Source organism: Kryptolebias marmoratus, linkage group LG21 (genome assembly GCF_001649575.2).
Source record: "Kryptolebias marmoratus isolate JLee-2015 linkage group LG21, ASM164957v2, whole genome shotgun sequence".
Taxonomy (NCBI): Eukaryota; Metazoa; Chordata; class Actinopteri; order Cyprinodontiformes; family Rivulidae; genus Kryptolebias; species Kryptolebias marmoratus.
The window spans coordinates 7,321,234-7,339,278 of NC_051450.1; the positions used below are offsets into that span (position 1 = coordinate 7,321,234).

Below are 18,045 nucleotides of genomic sequence, written 5' to 3' on the forward strand. Positions count from 1 at the left end.
GTTAAAATGTGTCATATGGTACTGAAAACCACCAGGTCCAATCCTGGTCCTGAAGGGCCACTATCCTGCATGTTTTAGTTGTTTCCCTGCTTTGACACACCTGATTTGAATGACTGGGTTATTAACAGCCTTCTGCAGAACTTGAAGACTTGCTGAAGAGCAGGGAAACATCTAAAATATGCAGGATAGTGTTCCTCCATGACCAGGATTGGACACCACTGGTTTATAGGTTGACTGGTGTGGTTGTTGACATCAAACATGTCCCAAATCACTGAAAGAGAGATCGATTTGACTCATCAGCACAGACGCTTATTTCATTCCAAAAATTGATCAGTGCATAAATGACTTTCATGCCTCCTACACACATCGTGCTTACAGTGCTGCATGGTCTATGATTTTAGTATCATTGTGTTCACTAAAACTCAAACAATTTCTGTTTTGAGATGTTTTTCCCTAAAGGCAAACTGTGTCATGATCCTACAGTTTAGGTGTTTACTTTGGTAGTTTGAGGTTATTTCCTATAGTGTTTAGGTGTTTAGTCATGTGTCATCCTTGGCTTATTCTTAAGATTCTTTGTGTTTCTGCAAGTTTCTTTCTTGTGTCATTGTGTCACCTTTGTTTTCTCTAAGTCAGTTCTACTCCCTGCTCCTTATTACTCACCTTTCCGTAATTTGCTAAAAGCTTAGCTGGACTCACTTGGTAATTGTCCCTTCCAGTACTTCTACTTCAAGTTCAAGTTCACTCAGTCACATCCTACTGTTTGGTTACTGGTCCTGAGTCCAAGGCTCCTTGGTTTGTACATGTTGGGGGTGGGGAGCTTTTTCTTTCAATCAAGTTCTGTTTTTTGTAGTCCCTCAGATTGTGTCTCTATTTCAGGTCCTTTAAAAACTCAACACAGGCCTTCCATTAGATTTGTCACAATCTAATCAGCTTGAGATGCACAGGCAGGGACATAACTGCAATTTCTGAATGACACACAAAGTGTGAGTTTCGAACATGTGAGTTTCACATGCAGATTTCTACATCTGTAAATATAAATCTAAAGTCTTCTTGTTCCTTGCGTTTCACTTCTCTTAAATATTTTCTACACTCAGATACTTATCTGCATATTCACAAAACTGAATTTCTGAGGCAGATGTGTTTTTTTCATGGTGACAAGGTTCTATTCATAGCTATAATTTATAAGCAAATTTTTAAACTGAAAAAAAGAGCCCATAATACCACAGGAGTATTGAGCTTTGAGCCCACTAGTACAGGATCCAATTTGGTCTTAGTAGAACAGGAGTTAGACCTTAACCCCTTTCCCAAAACTGTTCTCGAACTAGTCTACAATGGTGAGCCACTCTTTAAGCCAGTATCTCACTGGGCTGCGCCTGCCCGCAACTAGTTTGCAAACAGCACTCCCAAGGGAGTCCCCAAAATGTCTTTAAACATTCACGGGGGTTCTCACTTCCCTTTTTTGAGTGGCAGTCCTGTCAACTGAATGTTGAACATGTTCAAAATCAGTGAGGATGCTGAGAGTAAATTATATCACTAAATGGATTTTTGACTCTTGATTTGAACCTGGTAGAACTTGGTTTTGAGGGAAACGGAAACACAACAGAGACATGCTTCAGCAAAGCAATGTAATGAGTGTTTAGCACTGATGGCTGTCGATGGAGAGGAAACGGTCCTCTTTGTGCTGAATTATAACCACTTAAAAGCAGAAACAGTGGAACAAGTTGTCCTTCAGAAGTGAGGACAGAGGTCTGGAAGCATAGAAAACGAGCCATAAGGCTGTCAAACTATGCCAGGCCTGTATGTAGTGCTGTAAATCTCATTGCCCTCCCTCCTGAGGGTCATCAGGGTCTTTGTTAGCCTGGCTCACAGACAGATGTTTTGGTCACATGTACAAAGCTGTTTAAAGTTGGGGTTTTTTGTTTGATATAAATGGCTTCTTTCTCTCCCCTCTCAAACCATCTGTCTTCTCTGTCCAAAACATGAACATTTTGGTCTTCAAGAGTGTCCCTGTTTTGGTTTCTCTAATTTAGAGGTCTGAACTGCAGACACCACGTCGCTCAGTTTGTGTTTGGGTGTTTTGTCTTTAGGGTGGACCAGCCTCTGTCTGAGAGTCCCTTTAGGTCTGAAATGCACCGGGATGTTGTGTTTGGAGAAAATCCCTCCAAGTTTCTCAGGTACTCCAGCAACATCAGGAATGATAATGTTTGTGTTTTTGTTCTTCTCCCTGTTCTGTTCAGGGGTGTGTTTTCTAGGTTTCCTGGCTGACTTGAAAAAAGACAGAATGTCAAATATCCCCATGTATGTAGAGCTTTTTTGATGTGTTTTTGTTACTTATCCCTCCTGTCTGTCCTTATAGGGACATGTTTGGCCTGATGATGAAAAGTTTTTATCAAATGCTGCAACCATCATTCACACACAGTACTGCTAACTCAGGAACAACCACTTCTCTCACTACAGCCAAATCATGTACAGTGAAAACAGGACTGCTCCAAGTTCAGAACCCTGTTGGATGCCAAACCTAACTTTGGAAGGTGTGGATGACATATTCTGAATCTGAACAAAGTGGAATTAAGTGAATGAGTCAAACTTGAACCAGTTTAAAGCCAAGCCTTTGATCCTGATGAAGTATTCCATTCTAAGTATTAAGATATGGCAATCAGTGGTATTGAAAGCAGGACTAGGATCTAACAGGATGAGAACAAAGACAAACACGCTATCTGAAGCAGCGAGGAGGCCATTAATAACCTTAACAAGTGCAGTCTCAGTGCTGTGATTTGCTCTAAAACCAGACCAGAACATAAAACGCTTCCTTGTTTTATAAATTGCACAGTGTACAAGCAGCACATTTGTTTTTTTTTTTTCTCCAAACACACATCAGTGATCATATCTGAGGCAATGTAGAGTTCTGTATCATGTCCAAGAAAACTTCAAAACATGAAGGGCCTAGAGATGGAACAACCACTGTTCCTGTCAACCGCTGTATGAACTCACTCATGACTCCTACTAACTGGACTGTGAAGTTGGAAAACTGTCAGAACTTAAAAATTTTCCCAATCACATTAAACAGTGCAGTGGCGCTTTTTTTTTGATGCCTCAGAACATGAACATAATTCTGACGGAAATTGGGTTAACAGTGATGATGAAGGGGTAATAAAGAAATCATGAAGATGGACCTCTACATTTTCAGCTTTAGGGATTCCGTATATCTCTAAGATCACAGAATTGGTATGTTTAAACCCCTTCTTGTTTCGTTATTTTTAAGTATTTTGTAAGCAGACATACACACAAACACACAAAGACATGAGCAAAAACCGTACTGCCTTCACCTTCAGGGACTGGAGATAACAACACCAGCTGGTGACAAACAGAATAAATCAGTCTTCTTAGTGCATTAAATATCAGACACCTGTTTTAACCAGAGTAACTGTCAGCACAGTTACGGTAAAACATCCCTAGCTCATTTAGTAGTGGTTCTGTCTTTAAGGTAAGATGCTTGAGACTGTCAGGATAAAGGTTTTATCTTGCATGCCAAGCATTCCTCAACTTTGTCTGTCTTCTAAATATTTCTCAGGTCATTAGAAGTCAAACATTTAGGAGAAGAGACTAAAGTGTTGTGAAGACCGTTTTAAGTCACGGTTTACCACTGGTGTTTCTTCTGATGCAGGAAAGACTTCCTGCTATAAACCTTTATTTTAATTTAACTTTTCTGTCTCTGCCTGAACAGTGTGGGACAGATGATACACCGTTCCTGCATCCACTGGCAAGCAATACATTTGGAGGGTTCTGTCTCATCAGTGCTGACTACTCCACGAATTCGATGAAAAAGGAGGTGAGAAAAATAGGTGAGAAATTGCATTTTCTGTGAAAATACAGTGTAAATGCTCTGAGTGCCGAAACACGTTGCTGAAATCTGTTGAAGGAACTGAAACTGAGTTGTTAAAGCTAAAAGAAGGAAAAACAAAGCTATATGCTTAAACCAACATATCAGTGGCTAAAAGTTAAAACCAGCAAAACAGTAGCTAAAAGTTCAAATGACCAAATCAGTAGTTAAAAGCTAAAACCAGCAAATAAAAGTAGCTCAAAACTAGAACCAGCAGAACAGTTGCTAAAAACTAAAATTAACAAAACTCTAGCTAAAAGCTAAGATTAGCTGAACAGTAGCTAAAAGCCAAAACCAGCAGAACAGTTGTTAAAAGCTAAAATTGGCAAAATTCTAGCTAAAAGCTAAAATTAACAGAGCAGTAGCTGAAAGTTAAGACAAGCAAAACAGTAGTTAATTAATTATTGAGATAAGCTAAACTTTGGCGAAAAGCTTAAACTGAAGTATGCTGAAGTACATTTCAAAGAGCACAAAATGATTTGAGGATTCAAAGAATTCTCCATTCATTTGGATAAGGGAAAAAATGTAAATAAAGTGAAATATTTAAAAAGTCTACAAGTTACAGAAACCAAAAGGTTCAGCTGAAATCTCCTGAATGAGCCAAACGTTTTGATATATGATTGGCTAAAATAGTTGAAAGTAGACTGAAGTAGTTAGTCTACAAAAACGTATGGAAGAAACGATAAAGAGACAAACAACAGTGTGAGTGCTGACTCAGCATTCAAACAGTTAAAAAGTCATCAAATATAAACTTTTGCAGTCGTTGTGTTTGTGGCCTTCACTGAACCACAACTTGGGTAGGTAGAACACAAAGTTGCCTCAGGCCTAATAGCTGCACAAAAGTGACCTATTTCCTTGGTCTCCCTGTGTGTACAAGTTTTAATGATAGATGTTTTCAGACATTCGTCCCTCTAACCATTGCTGTGTGGTTGTGTGTCACAGTGTGCTGGCTGGTCACTGTTTCTTACATTCAGGAGGCAAAACTTGACTTTATTGTTGAGCAGTAACGTTCATGTTTGTACAAATAAGAAGACCAAAATGGAAGTAATGGTAATTTTGAAGTTGCATTAGAAATCCCTGCAGGGGACAATATGGATAACTGCTGTTAAAGCAAAGCCTCAGATGTGTGATGGTGAAAGGATGGGAGTGAATCCTAGCAAGGCATGACTGTGGATGTCGAGTCTTTTAGAAGTGGTTTATGTATTGTGAATACCGAATACCTCACTATTCCCGAATAAAACACATGTTTTGATGTGCACTACTATGGGTGTCTCCGAAGAAGCTATGAATTGAAAATCAGGCTGAAACAGAAGAATAATGGATGAACACTAATAAAGGGAACTTCACTGCTTATGTGCTGATGAACAGGGAGCTTTAGTGCTGAATTACGAGTTTCTATTTGTTTACTTTATGTTTCATAGCTCCTGTGGACGAAATTACTTTCCAAACTTCCTTCCAGAACTCCATCTTTGAGTCTATCTGATCCCTTCAGGATGAAGCTCATAAGTGGATTCTGTATCACCGGGCTCGACTTCTCTAGTGCTTCTGTATCTGAATGAGAGCAAATACCTACAGTTTTCTAATGGAATGTTTTGCCAGAAGGGAGGAGTTTGTTATTGTAGCCTCAGCTCACAGAAGTGCTAAAATGGAAGGGTTCGTCGTACAAAAGCTCCCTTCTGACAGAAAACATCCATCGTTTTCAAGCCCCGAATGGCCAGGTCTACAAACCTCAGTGATGGTACATAACAATCATTTCCCTACTTCCCTCACAACATAACATTACACTAATAACAGAACGTCGCTATCCAACATGAGGCAAACGTAGACCACGTGACGCCGTGTTTATACGTCATGTCAGCGCTGTTTCTCGTAACTGACAGAGCAGCCGCTTAAATGTGGAAAAGAGTAAAGGGAGCAGTGATGAAGTCATATGGCACAGTTATTTGCTAACAGCCTGATCAACGACTCAATAGTGTTTGGCTTCGTCTGAGTCAATACATGTGATTGTGACATGATTGTGATATTCAGTTTGGAATGTGGCCAGCCCTAACGAGTTCTTTACATCTCTTACCTCCTTTGAGTTTTGACGAGTTGTTGATTTTTAGGTCAGTACTAGGTGGCTTCACAAATATGGGTAAACGTGTAAAACTTAAAGAGAGGTTGTGAGCTGTGATTGACAGAATGAAGGGTAAAAAGAGTTGCTGTGAACAGAGCTCACTGCTGTATGGTGTCTAAAAGACTTGACTGTCCTTTTAATGTGCATTTACAGAACAAACGTATGATGAAAAATTCATGGGCTTATCAGTTGTTCCAGTTAGGTTCTGTTTACTAATGTCTGTCTGGATTGAAAATTGTATAACAAAAAAGCTATAAATGAAAGCTCTAGCATTCCTTGTGTGTTTTGATTGACTCTCAGGTACGACCACAGTGAATTTTAGCTCAATGTCTGTAAAATGGAAAGAGTTAGAACCATTTTTGTGTTGGCCAATCTTGAATTGGACTACCTCTAAAAGGTAATCAGTTGTACGTGTACATCCAATAATTACATTCTGACAATGGTTGCCTGCAATAGTTAATGCTACGGTTTGAAACAAAGATCTCAAGCAACGAGTAGCACTTGGAGTATATGTTGGGAATGACTCATCAAATTTTAGCTTGGGTTGGCTCTAAAAGCTAATCATTGAAAGCGGTACATCCTTTTGGGTCAGCTGTAGTACAGTGGGTAGGGAGGTTGCCCTCCATTTAGAGGGTCAGGGATTCAATCCCCAGTCCTTGTAGCGTGCCAAAGTGCCACTGAACCCCTCACTGCCCCCAATATGCTCCATGTTATTGGAGTAAGAACATAAAAGTGCTGTATATAGAGTGTAAACTGCAGTATATAATACAAAAAGAAGGTGTGTGTGTGTGTGACTAAAAAACTCTGTAAAGTGCTTTGCAGAACCGTAAGAGGTGAAGAAGAAGCTATAAACATGTAGACTATTCAACATTTTCCTCCAGTGATCGCTTTCTAAAAGTGCCATTTGTGTTGCCTCTAAATACTGTAGTTATTGGCAAAACAACATAAACAATCTGTTCGTGCTCATATTACGTGTTGGAGGCCAGTCTCAGCTACTGCCACATCAGATTTTAGATCAGTGTCTGCAGAACTGACACGATTAAAGCCAATTTTTGTGCTTCCATAGGTTAGTTGGCTGTGGCAGCCATCTTGAATCAGGTTGACTCCAAAAGTTAATAAGTTGTAGATGTACATCCAATGATCACTGTCTGCGAGTTTCATTCAAATGTGTCCAGAGGTTCATGAGATATTTTGCTAACAGACAGGCACATGAACACACGGACATGGGCAAACACCTTACTGTCCATCTTTGCATTTTGGCAATAGACAATAAGTCCAACATACCCCAAATTCAGACTTAATGCATGTAGGGAGCATACAAAACGAAGGCTAGAAACATAAATGTAATTTGAATGCTGATTACTACGGCTAGCAACCGCCAGCCTAGCAGACACAAAGCCTCCACCCTTGCTATCTCGGCGACAAAGCTGAAACAAAAACACTGTAGACGTGAGAAAAGTGATTTCAACATGGCAGAAGCTGGCTAAATGTCACAGTGGAGGAAGCTTGTGTGTTTTCTGCTCACCGGTTTTCCTCCCTCTGCCACACTAAATGTTTAGCCGGCGTCTCTTAAAGCTGCAGCTGCGAGAGGACAACAGAAAAACAGGCTGACGGGAGGACGGGCACATCGATTATCGAACGCACAGGTGTGTTGAACTATCTGTGCAGAGAGGCAAACAGTGCGGACTCTGTGCAAGCACTGTCGTAGAAAAACAGGAATCTACTAAGTCTGTACTGGGTGCACAACAGCAAAAAATTACATCTGTGGGGGAAAAAAGGTGACAAAATGAAGCTTGAGTCTGATCATTATCACCCTCTGCCGAAAGTGAAAGGGTTAAAATCTGAATTTTACAGATATTGGGCTAAAATGTGGTGGTAGTAGCTGAGAGTCGTTCACAACCCATACTATCCTCCAAAGACTAACAGATACATTGTTATTGATCAGTGGAACGAATCGCTAGTTGTATTTAAAATAAAACTCTTGGATGAGTTAGGCACATCCATGTCTGAGCTCCTCTCAAAGATATGAGACGTCTTTCGAGGGTGTCCTGACGACCTCAGGCTTTCAGCCACTGACCTTGCAGTTAAAAGGTAGTTCGAGCTAAAGTCTGTCTGTGGATCTGTGTTTTCTCCTTCGTCCCACCCCTCTCTGCTTCCCGCCGGCCAGCTCGAAAAAGAAAAACAACCTAACATGCAGCGCTGCTTGACATGTAGAATCTGATTTTGGTTTTTGTTTTTTCAGTTGTAATCCGAAAAGTTTGAACACGATTACTGGAAGCCTTCCGGCGATCGTGAACCTGTGCTTGAGCAGAGGAGGTGCTGACAGTTTCTGGAGCTTTCTACAGGACCTGAGCTCAGAGCCTAAACAATCGGCCCAGCCTAAACATGAACGCGGCTCCCACAGCCACAGCAGGCGCGGCGCCAAGCCCGTGCATGGCGGTACGACTCCCTGACCTGATGTCAGTGTGTCAGTGTCACGCTGAGGTCGCGGTGAGTGCAGTATTTACTGGCAGAGGTAAGTGGACACGGACCACTGGACTGGTGATCAAACGTTGCAGCAAAGCGGTTTTGCAACAGACGTGCACGGACCTGCGTCGTGTGCGCAGGACTCTTACCTGTGGTGGAGTGCAGACTCTCCAGGCTCCAATAGCGAGACAGGACCCCCTTCAGAGTGCCGCCCAAGCTGCCTCCTCCTCCACCCATGCATCCACCCACACCGAGACCTCCGTCCACCATGCTATCTACCCCTCCGCCTATCGGACTCCCTCCGTCTGACTCGGACCCCGGCGACAACCCAGAGCTGCCGCTGCTTCCACAGCTGCCCCCGGGCAGGGGCACGCCCCCCTCCAAGCCCTGCTGGGTCCGCATCCTTGCGTGGACACGCAACGGGGAGGGGGGTGGAGGGAATCAAAGGTTCGCAGCGAGAAGCGGGAGGAAAAGAAGAGAGAGCAGGTGGGTTTTCTTTTCCTGAAAACGCAGCAGAGGAGGAGGCGGAGGAGGCGGGGGCCTCCCGGCTGATATCTGCTATACTATTCGCTGAGGTAAGCTTCAGCTGTCAGCTTGTTGTTTTCTCCTCCCAGCTACAGAAGAGGAGTGCTCCTGTCCTCCCGTCAACTCTGCACAGGATCGGCTCTCATCCAGCGGCTGCCTCCTTCCTCTCTGGTCTCTCTCTCTGGGTAAACGGATGAGTCCACTTTCATTTCCTCACATTAACTCACAGTTTGTTCTCCCTCTCTCTCTCCCAGGCTGACATCAGCGGGGGTCCGGCTGAGGGGGTCTGTGTCGCTCGAACATGTTGTCTGCCTGCCAGCGACAGAGCGCCTGCATAGAGTCAGCCCTATGAAGGTAGCGGTGGAGGAGGGAGGGGAGAGGGGGCTCCCACACGAATCACACATGACACACGACATTGTGTCACTGTTAATAACCCAGCCAAGATGCAGAAAGGATGCTATGCAAAATAAAACAATCCTCCACTTTAATTTTTTTAGCTTGTGGAGCCATCTTTAATAGCGTTATTAGCGTGAACGCTGAGTCAGCATTAACACTATTGTTTTTCCTGTTTGTATTTTGTTTCATCATTTTTATTCAACTGTAACTAATTCAGGACGCTTTCAGCTATCGCAGCCATTCATCTATCAAAAAGTTCAGCTCGTTCACGACATTACAACTTTTTTTTTTTTTTTTTTTGGGGGGGTAACATATGTTTTTCAAAATATGTTATTTTATGTACAATTTTCAGTTTAAATTTAATCAAATTTCTCTTTGAAATGAATGGAAAGCTTTTCAAATCCTCAGAAAAAACCTTTGTGCTCCCAGAAATCTACTGCAGCATACTGGCTTCAATTTTTAGCTTTTAGCCACTGGTTTGCTCATTTTACCGTGTAGCGACTGTTTTGATGGGTTATGCTTTTTAGCCACTGTTTTGCTCATTTTAGCTGTTGTCCTGATCCTTTTGACTTTACAAACTCAGTTACAGATTCAACTAACTTCAGTAAAAGTGTGTCAGCACTCAGTGTCAAATTGCATTTTTACGGAAAATGCCTTCTTTTAGTTTTAAATAACAGTAATAACCTCACGTTGTGGGGAAATATAGATGATCTGTTATTCAAGTGCATTTGTTCTTCAGAACCTGACTGCTGCTTACCCTAATTCCTTTGGAAATAACGAAGACTAACATCATTTCTAATACATTTCTCTAATTTTGTTTAGCTGATTAAAATTTTATATGAGCGGCACAGCAGAGCAGTCGCTTCACAGCAAGAAAATGACAGGATCGCCTCCTGCCTGGGGCGTTTTCTGTGCAGAGTTTACATGTTCTCTCCCTGCATGAGTGGGTTCTCTCCAGGTACTCTGGTTTCCTCCCACAGACCAAACACATGCATGTTAGGTTAACTGGCAACTCTAATTTGTCACTTGGGGCAAGTGAGGCTGTGAATGGTTGTTTGTGGCCCTTTGATGGACTTGCGACCAAGAGTGGCTATGGATACTGAATGTCATTTAGGCTGGATAACTGTGATCGATAACTGTGGAGGCAAGGGGATCACAACTGAAGGGATTGAACTTCCTGAGGGCAACATTGCAGATGTCTAAGACAGCAACAAATACCTTGAAATCCCACAGACAAATGACAATCATGATGAGGCCAAAAGGAAGTCACAACCAAACACCTACAGAGAGTAAGGCAGGTCCTCAAGAGCCAGCTGATTGGTAAGAACAAAGTCCAAGCCATCAACATGCATGCCCTGCCACAGAAGTCTAGTTAAAATGGATGGCTTAAATTTATTTATTTATTTATCTTTACACAAGCACCTGGTAGTGACAAGTTGTTTCCTAATGGTGCTTTTCCAGCTGGGGTGCTTTTTGCCACCTAACCTCCTCCCAACCCCAAAGCATCCCCAGCATCTATCTCTGCTGTCATAGTTTCATATGAAAGGGAAGTACAAAATAGGGCCTGCAATAGATAAACCTGCAATGTGCAACAGTAGTATTTATTATTGGGATGACAATATCAATTGTGGCAAACCTACATTTTCCTCACTCTTCACTTTCTCTTTTGTCATTGTGATCTAAACCAGGTGTGGGCATCAAAGCCAGTGAGTCTGTTGGATTGACCAAATAAATGATTAGCAGCAGAACATGAATGCAGTCCACTGATATTGATAATAAATTTGTGACATATTGCGCAGTCCTAGTGGAGAATCAAAGTGGAAACAATTAGTGAGCTCAGCCTTACTGCCAGATTATGATGAGCATCCTCCCTCCACCTTGATCCATTGGACCAGTAAAAATGAACAAATAATAGTCTGTTAGCCAAAGAAAAGCACAGTCAATTCTGTAAGAATAAATTTTGAGACATCGTTGAAACAAAATTCATTTTAACTTGTGCATCGCAAACTGGCAAAAGCGTCACAAGTTCAAATGCAATACTATACAATGACAAATTGGAAAAACTCTAGGCGGTTCTGAAAATGGTGCAGTATATAAAATGCAGGCTGAACAAAAGCAGGTACTCACAGAAAGAAATGCGTCTTGCCAAGCCCAGACAGTCTAGACCAATGGGAGTGCTCTGAGAGAAACAGTGAGCCTTGAAAGATGCACCCCATAATGAATCAATGGGCCCCAAGGGTACTTCAGTATCCATCTGTAGGGAGAAAAAATGATTTTGATTTACCAACATTATCACTGTTGTCCAGTGTCTTCTGAAAGATGAACACAAGAAAATGATGGATTGGACTCAGCTAATTGTGTGAATGCTGAATCAGCAGTCTGTTGTTTCTTCTGTATGTTATTTTGGGCTAAGTATCTCTGCATACTTTCAGCCATTTCAGCCATTCAGGTATGAAAACATTCAACTTGTTTTAGACATTACAGGTGCTAGTTTTAGGTTTTAGCTACTGTTTTATAAAAAAAATTAGCTACTGTGTTCTGGTAACCTTTAGCTACTGTTTTACTTATTTTAGCTTTAGTTCTGATTGTCCTAACTTGAACAATTCATTTGCAGCTTGGATTGGACTTATCTCTAAACAATAGAAACCAGATGTTTACATACCCTGTATAAAAAGACACAAAATCGTTTTTTCTAATTGCACGACATTGAATCAAATGAAGCATTTCCTGTTTTACGTCAGTTAGGATTCCAAAAATGATTTCTGTTTACTAAATGTCCAAAAAGTGAGAGAAAATTTCTTGAGATAATTTCTTTTTCTACTTAAAAGTCACAAGTTTCCATGCATTTTCTTTATCATTTCTCCATTAATCAGTATCATTGCCTTTAAACTATTTCCTTCCACAGGCTTTTCATAGTTGTTTGATGGAGTTTTGTCAGATTCCGAATATAAATAATTTTGTAATTCTTAACTGACCTAAAACAGGAAAGGTTTAATCTGATTTAATGTCAGACAGCTCTATGATGATAGAGCTCCTCACCTTATCTCTAAGACTGCCTGGCCATCCAAAAAAGGAAGCTCATTTCAGCTACTTGTATCTGGGATCTCATTCTTTTGGTCATGAGCCAAACCTCATGACAATGAATAAGGGTTGGAACATAGACACACCAGTAAATCGAGAGCTTGCCTTTTGACTCAACTCTTTTCTTACCACAACAGACACTCATTAATGTCGACAAAGCTCCAATCCATTGATTCATTTCCCATTCCATCCTACTATCATCACTCGTGAGCAAGACTCTGAGATACTTGAATTCCTCCACGCAAGGCAGAGGCTCACTCCTGACGCAGAGGGAGAATTTCACCATTTTCCGGTTGAGAAACATGGCCTCGAACTTTGAGGAGCTGACTCTAATCCCAGCCGCTTCACATTCAGCTCTTAGCAGTCCTACTGCACGCTGAAGGTCATATCATAGGCTAAAGACGTCAATAGAGAAAAATCATCGGCAAAAAGCAGAGACGAGACCCTGAGGTTCTCAGACCAGACACTCTCCTCTCCACAGGATCGGAGACAAGGTGTCGTCCAATCTGCATGGAGAATAAGCTTGACTTTATGAACCCAGCTCTTGCTTTAGTTATTCAGGGATTGAACAGCCCTTAAAAGTGACTTCGGCACCCCATGCTCCCACAACATCCACACAGAATGCCATGGGGAACACTGCCTTCTCCAGATTTACAAAACACATGTAGACTGGAGAACCAAACTCCCCTGACACCCTTAACAACTTCCCAAGAAAAAAGATCTGGCTCACTGTTCCACTACCAGGATGAAAGCCACACTGCTTCTCCCGGATCTGAGGTTCGACAATCGGTCTTAGTCTCCCTTCCAACACCCTGGAAAAAAACCTTCCTAGGAAGGCTGAAAGGTGTGATCACTCCATAGTTAGAACAAACTTTCTGGGCCCCCTTTTTTTAAAATTGGGAGCCACCACCTTGTCTGTCACGCCACAGGTCTTGTCCCAGTCTACCGTGCAACACTGAAGAGATGAGTCAACTGTGACAGCCCCACAATGTCCACAGCCCTCACTTGGGTCTCCTGCCACGAGGGAACTTTTTAACTACCTAAACAATCTCCGACATAGTAATGAACTTGTCTTCAGCCTCTGCCTCCTCAAAGATGGACATGGTGGCCAGATTAAGAAATCCCTCAAAGTGCTCCTTCCACCATCAGACAATACCCCCAGTCAGGTGTGCAGTTCCGCACCCAAGCCAAGCACAGCCTGGGGCCATTTGTCAGAATACTTCTATGCCAACACTTTTTGTACAGTGTATGTAAATAGCTGGTTTCAACTGTATGTGGAGTTTGCATGTTCCCCTTGCATGTGTGGCTTTTCTTTGGGTCCTGTGGTTTCCTCCCACAGACCAAAACCATTCAGGTTACAATAATTGGTGACTCTACACTGACCTTTGGTGTGAGTGTGTGTGGACCTGATTGTTTCGTGTTTTTCTGTGTTGCCCCTGCAATGGGTGATGGTGACCTGTCCAGTGTTCTCCGTCTCTCATACACACACTCACACACACAGAAAAAAACAACGCACACATCAACACCACTCACCTTCAGATTAAAAGAAAGAGAAAATGAGTGTGAGATGAAAAGAGTTAGCAAGATGCTGAAAGTAACCATAGGAGAGAGAATTCATGTAAAAGAAAACCTGTTAGAAGCAACCCAAGTTACAAATTTTCTGGAAAAAACAGAAAGTCAAAAGTGAGGCAGATGTGGAAAAGGTGAGAAATAAAGTGACTCCCATGGTTTGGATCTTTGGTTTGGCAGCTCAGGAGACTGTGGCCACATCATCTTACTTTGGTCATGTTTTCAGACAACAGTGCATTGAGATGGCCCATGGTGTCTCTCATGCCTCTGGCCAGTTTGCGTTTGTATTTCTTTTGCTCCTCAATCCAAAGGTCATCTGAACACTTTGGTCCTCCTCGCTGATAAATTCCAACACTGTCTTCATTTCCCCAGCATCCCGGTCTCCCTCCATGAAACATGAAGGCTCTCTTCTTGTCTTGCACCTCCAGCAGCATTCTTATTTTGGAGTTGCTGACAGGTCGTCCTCTGTTTTGTGTCACCTTTTGAGTGCACAATTAACTGGTTAGTCACAGTCAAACCTTTAAGCTAAAAAAACCCACATAAGGCCTTAACTTTGTGGTCATTACTTCGGTAACTTAACATAATCTGTCAGAAGGAACAGAGTTTATTTCACATAAACTTTAATTCACTTACACAGAGTTAAATAGTTGGTGCTTTTACTGCAGTCAACAGCATAATAAAGCAAAATTAAAGGTAGGATTAAACTAAACAGTCTGAACAGAAACATATTTCATGTTAACATCATTACTGACTCATAAATGTTGTGGTAATATCATTAACCATTAATATCATAACTATTAACTATTAATATCATTTAGTATTTCATCAAGAAATACTGAACTGCTGCTTTCAATTTCAAAGTTATAGTGTAATATTGACATATTCAGTCATTTAGCCTCTGCTCAAAAAACTAAATTTTCTTTTTTATCATAAATTAAGTTAATTTTGTGACATTTATATACACACACACACACACACACAAATGTCTCATACTGCAGAAACCCAATGTGGAATAGAAAAAACAAGAGAATCCTTCATGGAAATATAAATCCGTGCATGGCATGTACCACCGGCAGATTGAGGAAGTGGATGATTTCACAAAACTCTGCCAGTGGCTAAAGAAGGCTGGACTGAAGGTCAGCACAGAGGCACTAATCATGGCAGAACAAGAACAGTGGAGGCTGGGGTCTATCAAACCAGGCAGGACCCAAGATGCAGGCTGTGCAAAGATGCCCCTGAGACAGTCCAGCACATAATAGCAGGATGTAAGATGCAGGCAGGCAAAGCATATATGGACCACCATAACCACGTGGCTCAAATAGTGTACAGGAACATCTGTACCAACTATGGACTGGATTTTCACAATCAAAGTGGGAGACTCCACCTAAGGTGGTGGAGAATGGCAGGGCTAAGATACTGTCGGACTTCCAGATACAGACTGAGAAACAGGTGATGGCTAACCAACCTGACATTGTGGTGACAGATAAGATACAGAAGAAAGCAGTGGTGGTGGATGTAGCAGTCCCAAGTGACTGTAACATCAGAAAGAAGGAGCACAAATAGTTTGAGAAATACCAAGGGCTGAAACAGGAAATAAAAAAAATGTAGAGCGTCAAGGCCCTAGTGGTGCCAGTGGTCATCAGAGCACTCGGTGCTGTGACCCCCAAACTGGAAGAGTGGCTCTGACAGATCCCAGGAACAACCTCAGAGATCTCTTTCCAGAAGAGCATTCCTAGGAACAGCTAAGATACTGAAGAGAACCCTCAAGCTCCAAGGCATCTGGTAGTGGAAAACAGGGCAAGCACGTTTTCAGCTAATGAGGTGTCAAGCACAAGATAGTTTTAAGTAACTTAAATTTACTTATGATCTGTAATGTGCAAGCCTGTGCTGTAAAAAATGCAAAATAATGCAATTATTTGATTGAGACACAGTAGTGGCCGATACGTAATCTTAAATGACTTGGATTGGTATTAGGAACAAAAAATCCTAATTGTAACAAGCACATATGTATGTGTGTACATAACTTAGAATTGTTTTTAATCTATAGAGTTTAAAACAGGTACCTCATTATAGATCATTCTGTTTTATTTATGCTGTACACAAACATCCTTCAACATAATTAAAACTGTTTTTTAAATGTAATCACATTTCAGAAAACAAAAAAATTCACATTTAGTACTTCCCTGGCTATTTTCTGTAGATCAAAGCTCTGAACAATCTCGCCAAGACATTAAGTAAAATTGCATTTGTCTCAAATGTTGATGTATTTATATTATTTTCTAGACAAGACAGTGACTGTAACTGTCCTTTTTCAAAATCAAAAGTACCTACTAATTTGTGCTTTCAGACTTAAGGGCGGTATAGTCTGACTGTCTTGTGGAATATTATACAGTATATTGGGTTGCATGGCAGATTAGAGGTTTGCACTGTCACCTCACAGCAAGAAGGTCTTAAGTTTAAATCTCAGTTAAGGTGCCTTCTTTGTGGAATTGGCATGATCTCAGTGGGTTTTTTTTTATCTGCATACTACAACTTCTTCCTACAGTTCAAAAACATGTATGAATCTAAACTGACTTAAAGAGGGCACGGTTGTGTGTGTTTCTATGTGGACTGGTGATCTGTCCAGGATGTATCCCACCTCCTGCCTGTCAACTGCTGAGATAAGCCCCAGGTCCTTTTAACCCTGAACAAGATTAGGCAGGTACACAAAATAAGTGAAGTGAGTATATCTTTGTTACGTTGGGAGGCAGACAGAAGAGGGTGCTAGAGCGAAAGTTATCTTGATCAGGCTTTTCATCCCAAAACGATTTTAGCAACTGGCAGGGTGATAGCAGGGACGACAGAAGCCAAATCACTCACAGAATGAAAGTAAGCCACACTGGGGGCAAAGAAAGAATAAAGGTTTTCATTAAGCGCCACACACTTTTCTCTGGATCAACCCAAACATCCTGGCAAGGTGTGACGGACACACCAGCACATCAAAACAGTATCAGCCACATGGCAAGACTAATAAAGGTAGTATATGGGCTGTGACTGCTGAACACTAATTGGCGAACAGCATTCAAGACTGTGATTCTTCTGCAGCAAAAGTCTGAGAGAGACTGAAGTGAGAGCCTGATAAAACAAGGAAACTACAGCTCCTATGCAGTGGCGGCTGGCCAATAGAGGGCACAAGGGCGCCGCCCCAATACTCACATTACCTTGAATAAGACGTAAAAATTAAACAATAAATAAAATTGTTTCGAAATATATGTATATATATTTTTAGTTGTGTAAGATAAATATTTTCTAGTTAATAAGTAAAATTGTTTCGTTCATCGACGTTGTCCGATTGGTGACGTATTTCTGCCCTGGGGCGCAAAACTCTTTGCCCATAGACTTGTTAAAAGTTGCACATGTGCAGTAGCTCCTGTTCAATACAAGCGATAGGACCGTTCTGGGCGCACCTCTCCTGCGCCCAGAGCTGACAGCAGCTTGGTTTGTATTTCACCGCTTCCCGCCGCTGGAGAGTGGGACTCCCGCCACGGGCTGACGTCACATCCGTCTGTCATAAAGTTTGCCTGATTAACAGATCAAGTCACGGGTATGCTGTCTTTTATTCAAAGACAGCAATAAGTTCATTACGTGACTAAGTTACATACATAAGGTAATAAACAAGTTCATAGTTAATTATTAGTTTAAGAAAATTTATGCTAAAAAACTGTTAAAATGTTTGAATCTTAATCGGAGTGAGACATCTGATCTTCGTTATCTTGTACGTTAAGAATACGTGACGTAGTGAGTGCTCTCACCATAAAACAAGCTTTGACGTATTTTCTCCGGTAAAGTTTTGAAAAATAAGGGAGAAAACAGGTCTTATAAACGCTAAATGTGCCCAACAGGCTTGTGCCTTGGGAGACCTCTGTCTTTGTAAGTATTGGTGTTCAGGAAGCACTTGTGCATTTATATGTACATTACAATGTTGCTTCTGTTGTTTTAATTCATGTAAATACACAGGTGTGATACCTTAGTT

At 41.5% G+C, this 18,045-nt stretch overlaps 1 protein-coding gene across 6 annotated transcripts in view; it reads right to left on the reverse strand.

Annotated features, from left to right (window-relative positions):
• The window catches only part of arhgef4 (Rho guanine nucleotide exchange factor (GEF) 4), an 89,217-nt gene that overhangs the window by 37,223 nt on the left and 33,949 nt on the right, over window positions 1-18,045 (reverse strand). For 3 of the 6 annotated variants that reach the window (XM_017414090.3, XM_017414089.3, XM_017414091.3), the window contains 2 exons: window positions 14,243-14,512; window positions 11,511-11,637 (listed from right to left, as the gene is read on the reverse strand). In XM_017414090.3, the coding sequence (XP_017269579.1) occupies window positions 11,511-11,637; window positions 14,243-14,512 (397 nt within the window). Of the gene's footprint in view, window positions 1-8,611; window positions 9,170-11,510; window positions 11,638-14,242; window positions 14,513-18,045 lie in introns of those variants that run through there. The other 3 variants (XM_017414093.3, XM_037973095.1, XM_017414094.3) reach the window with 2 other exon arrangements.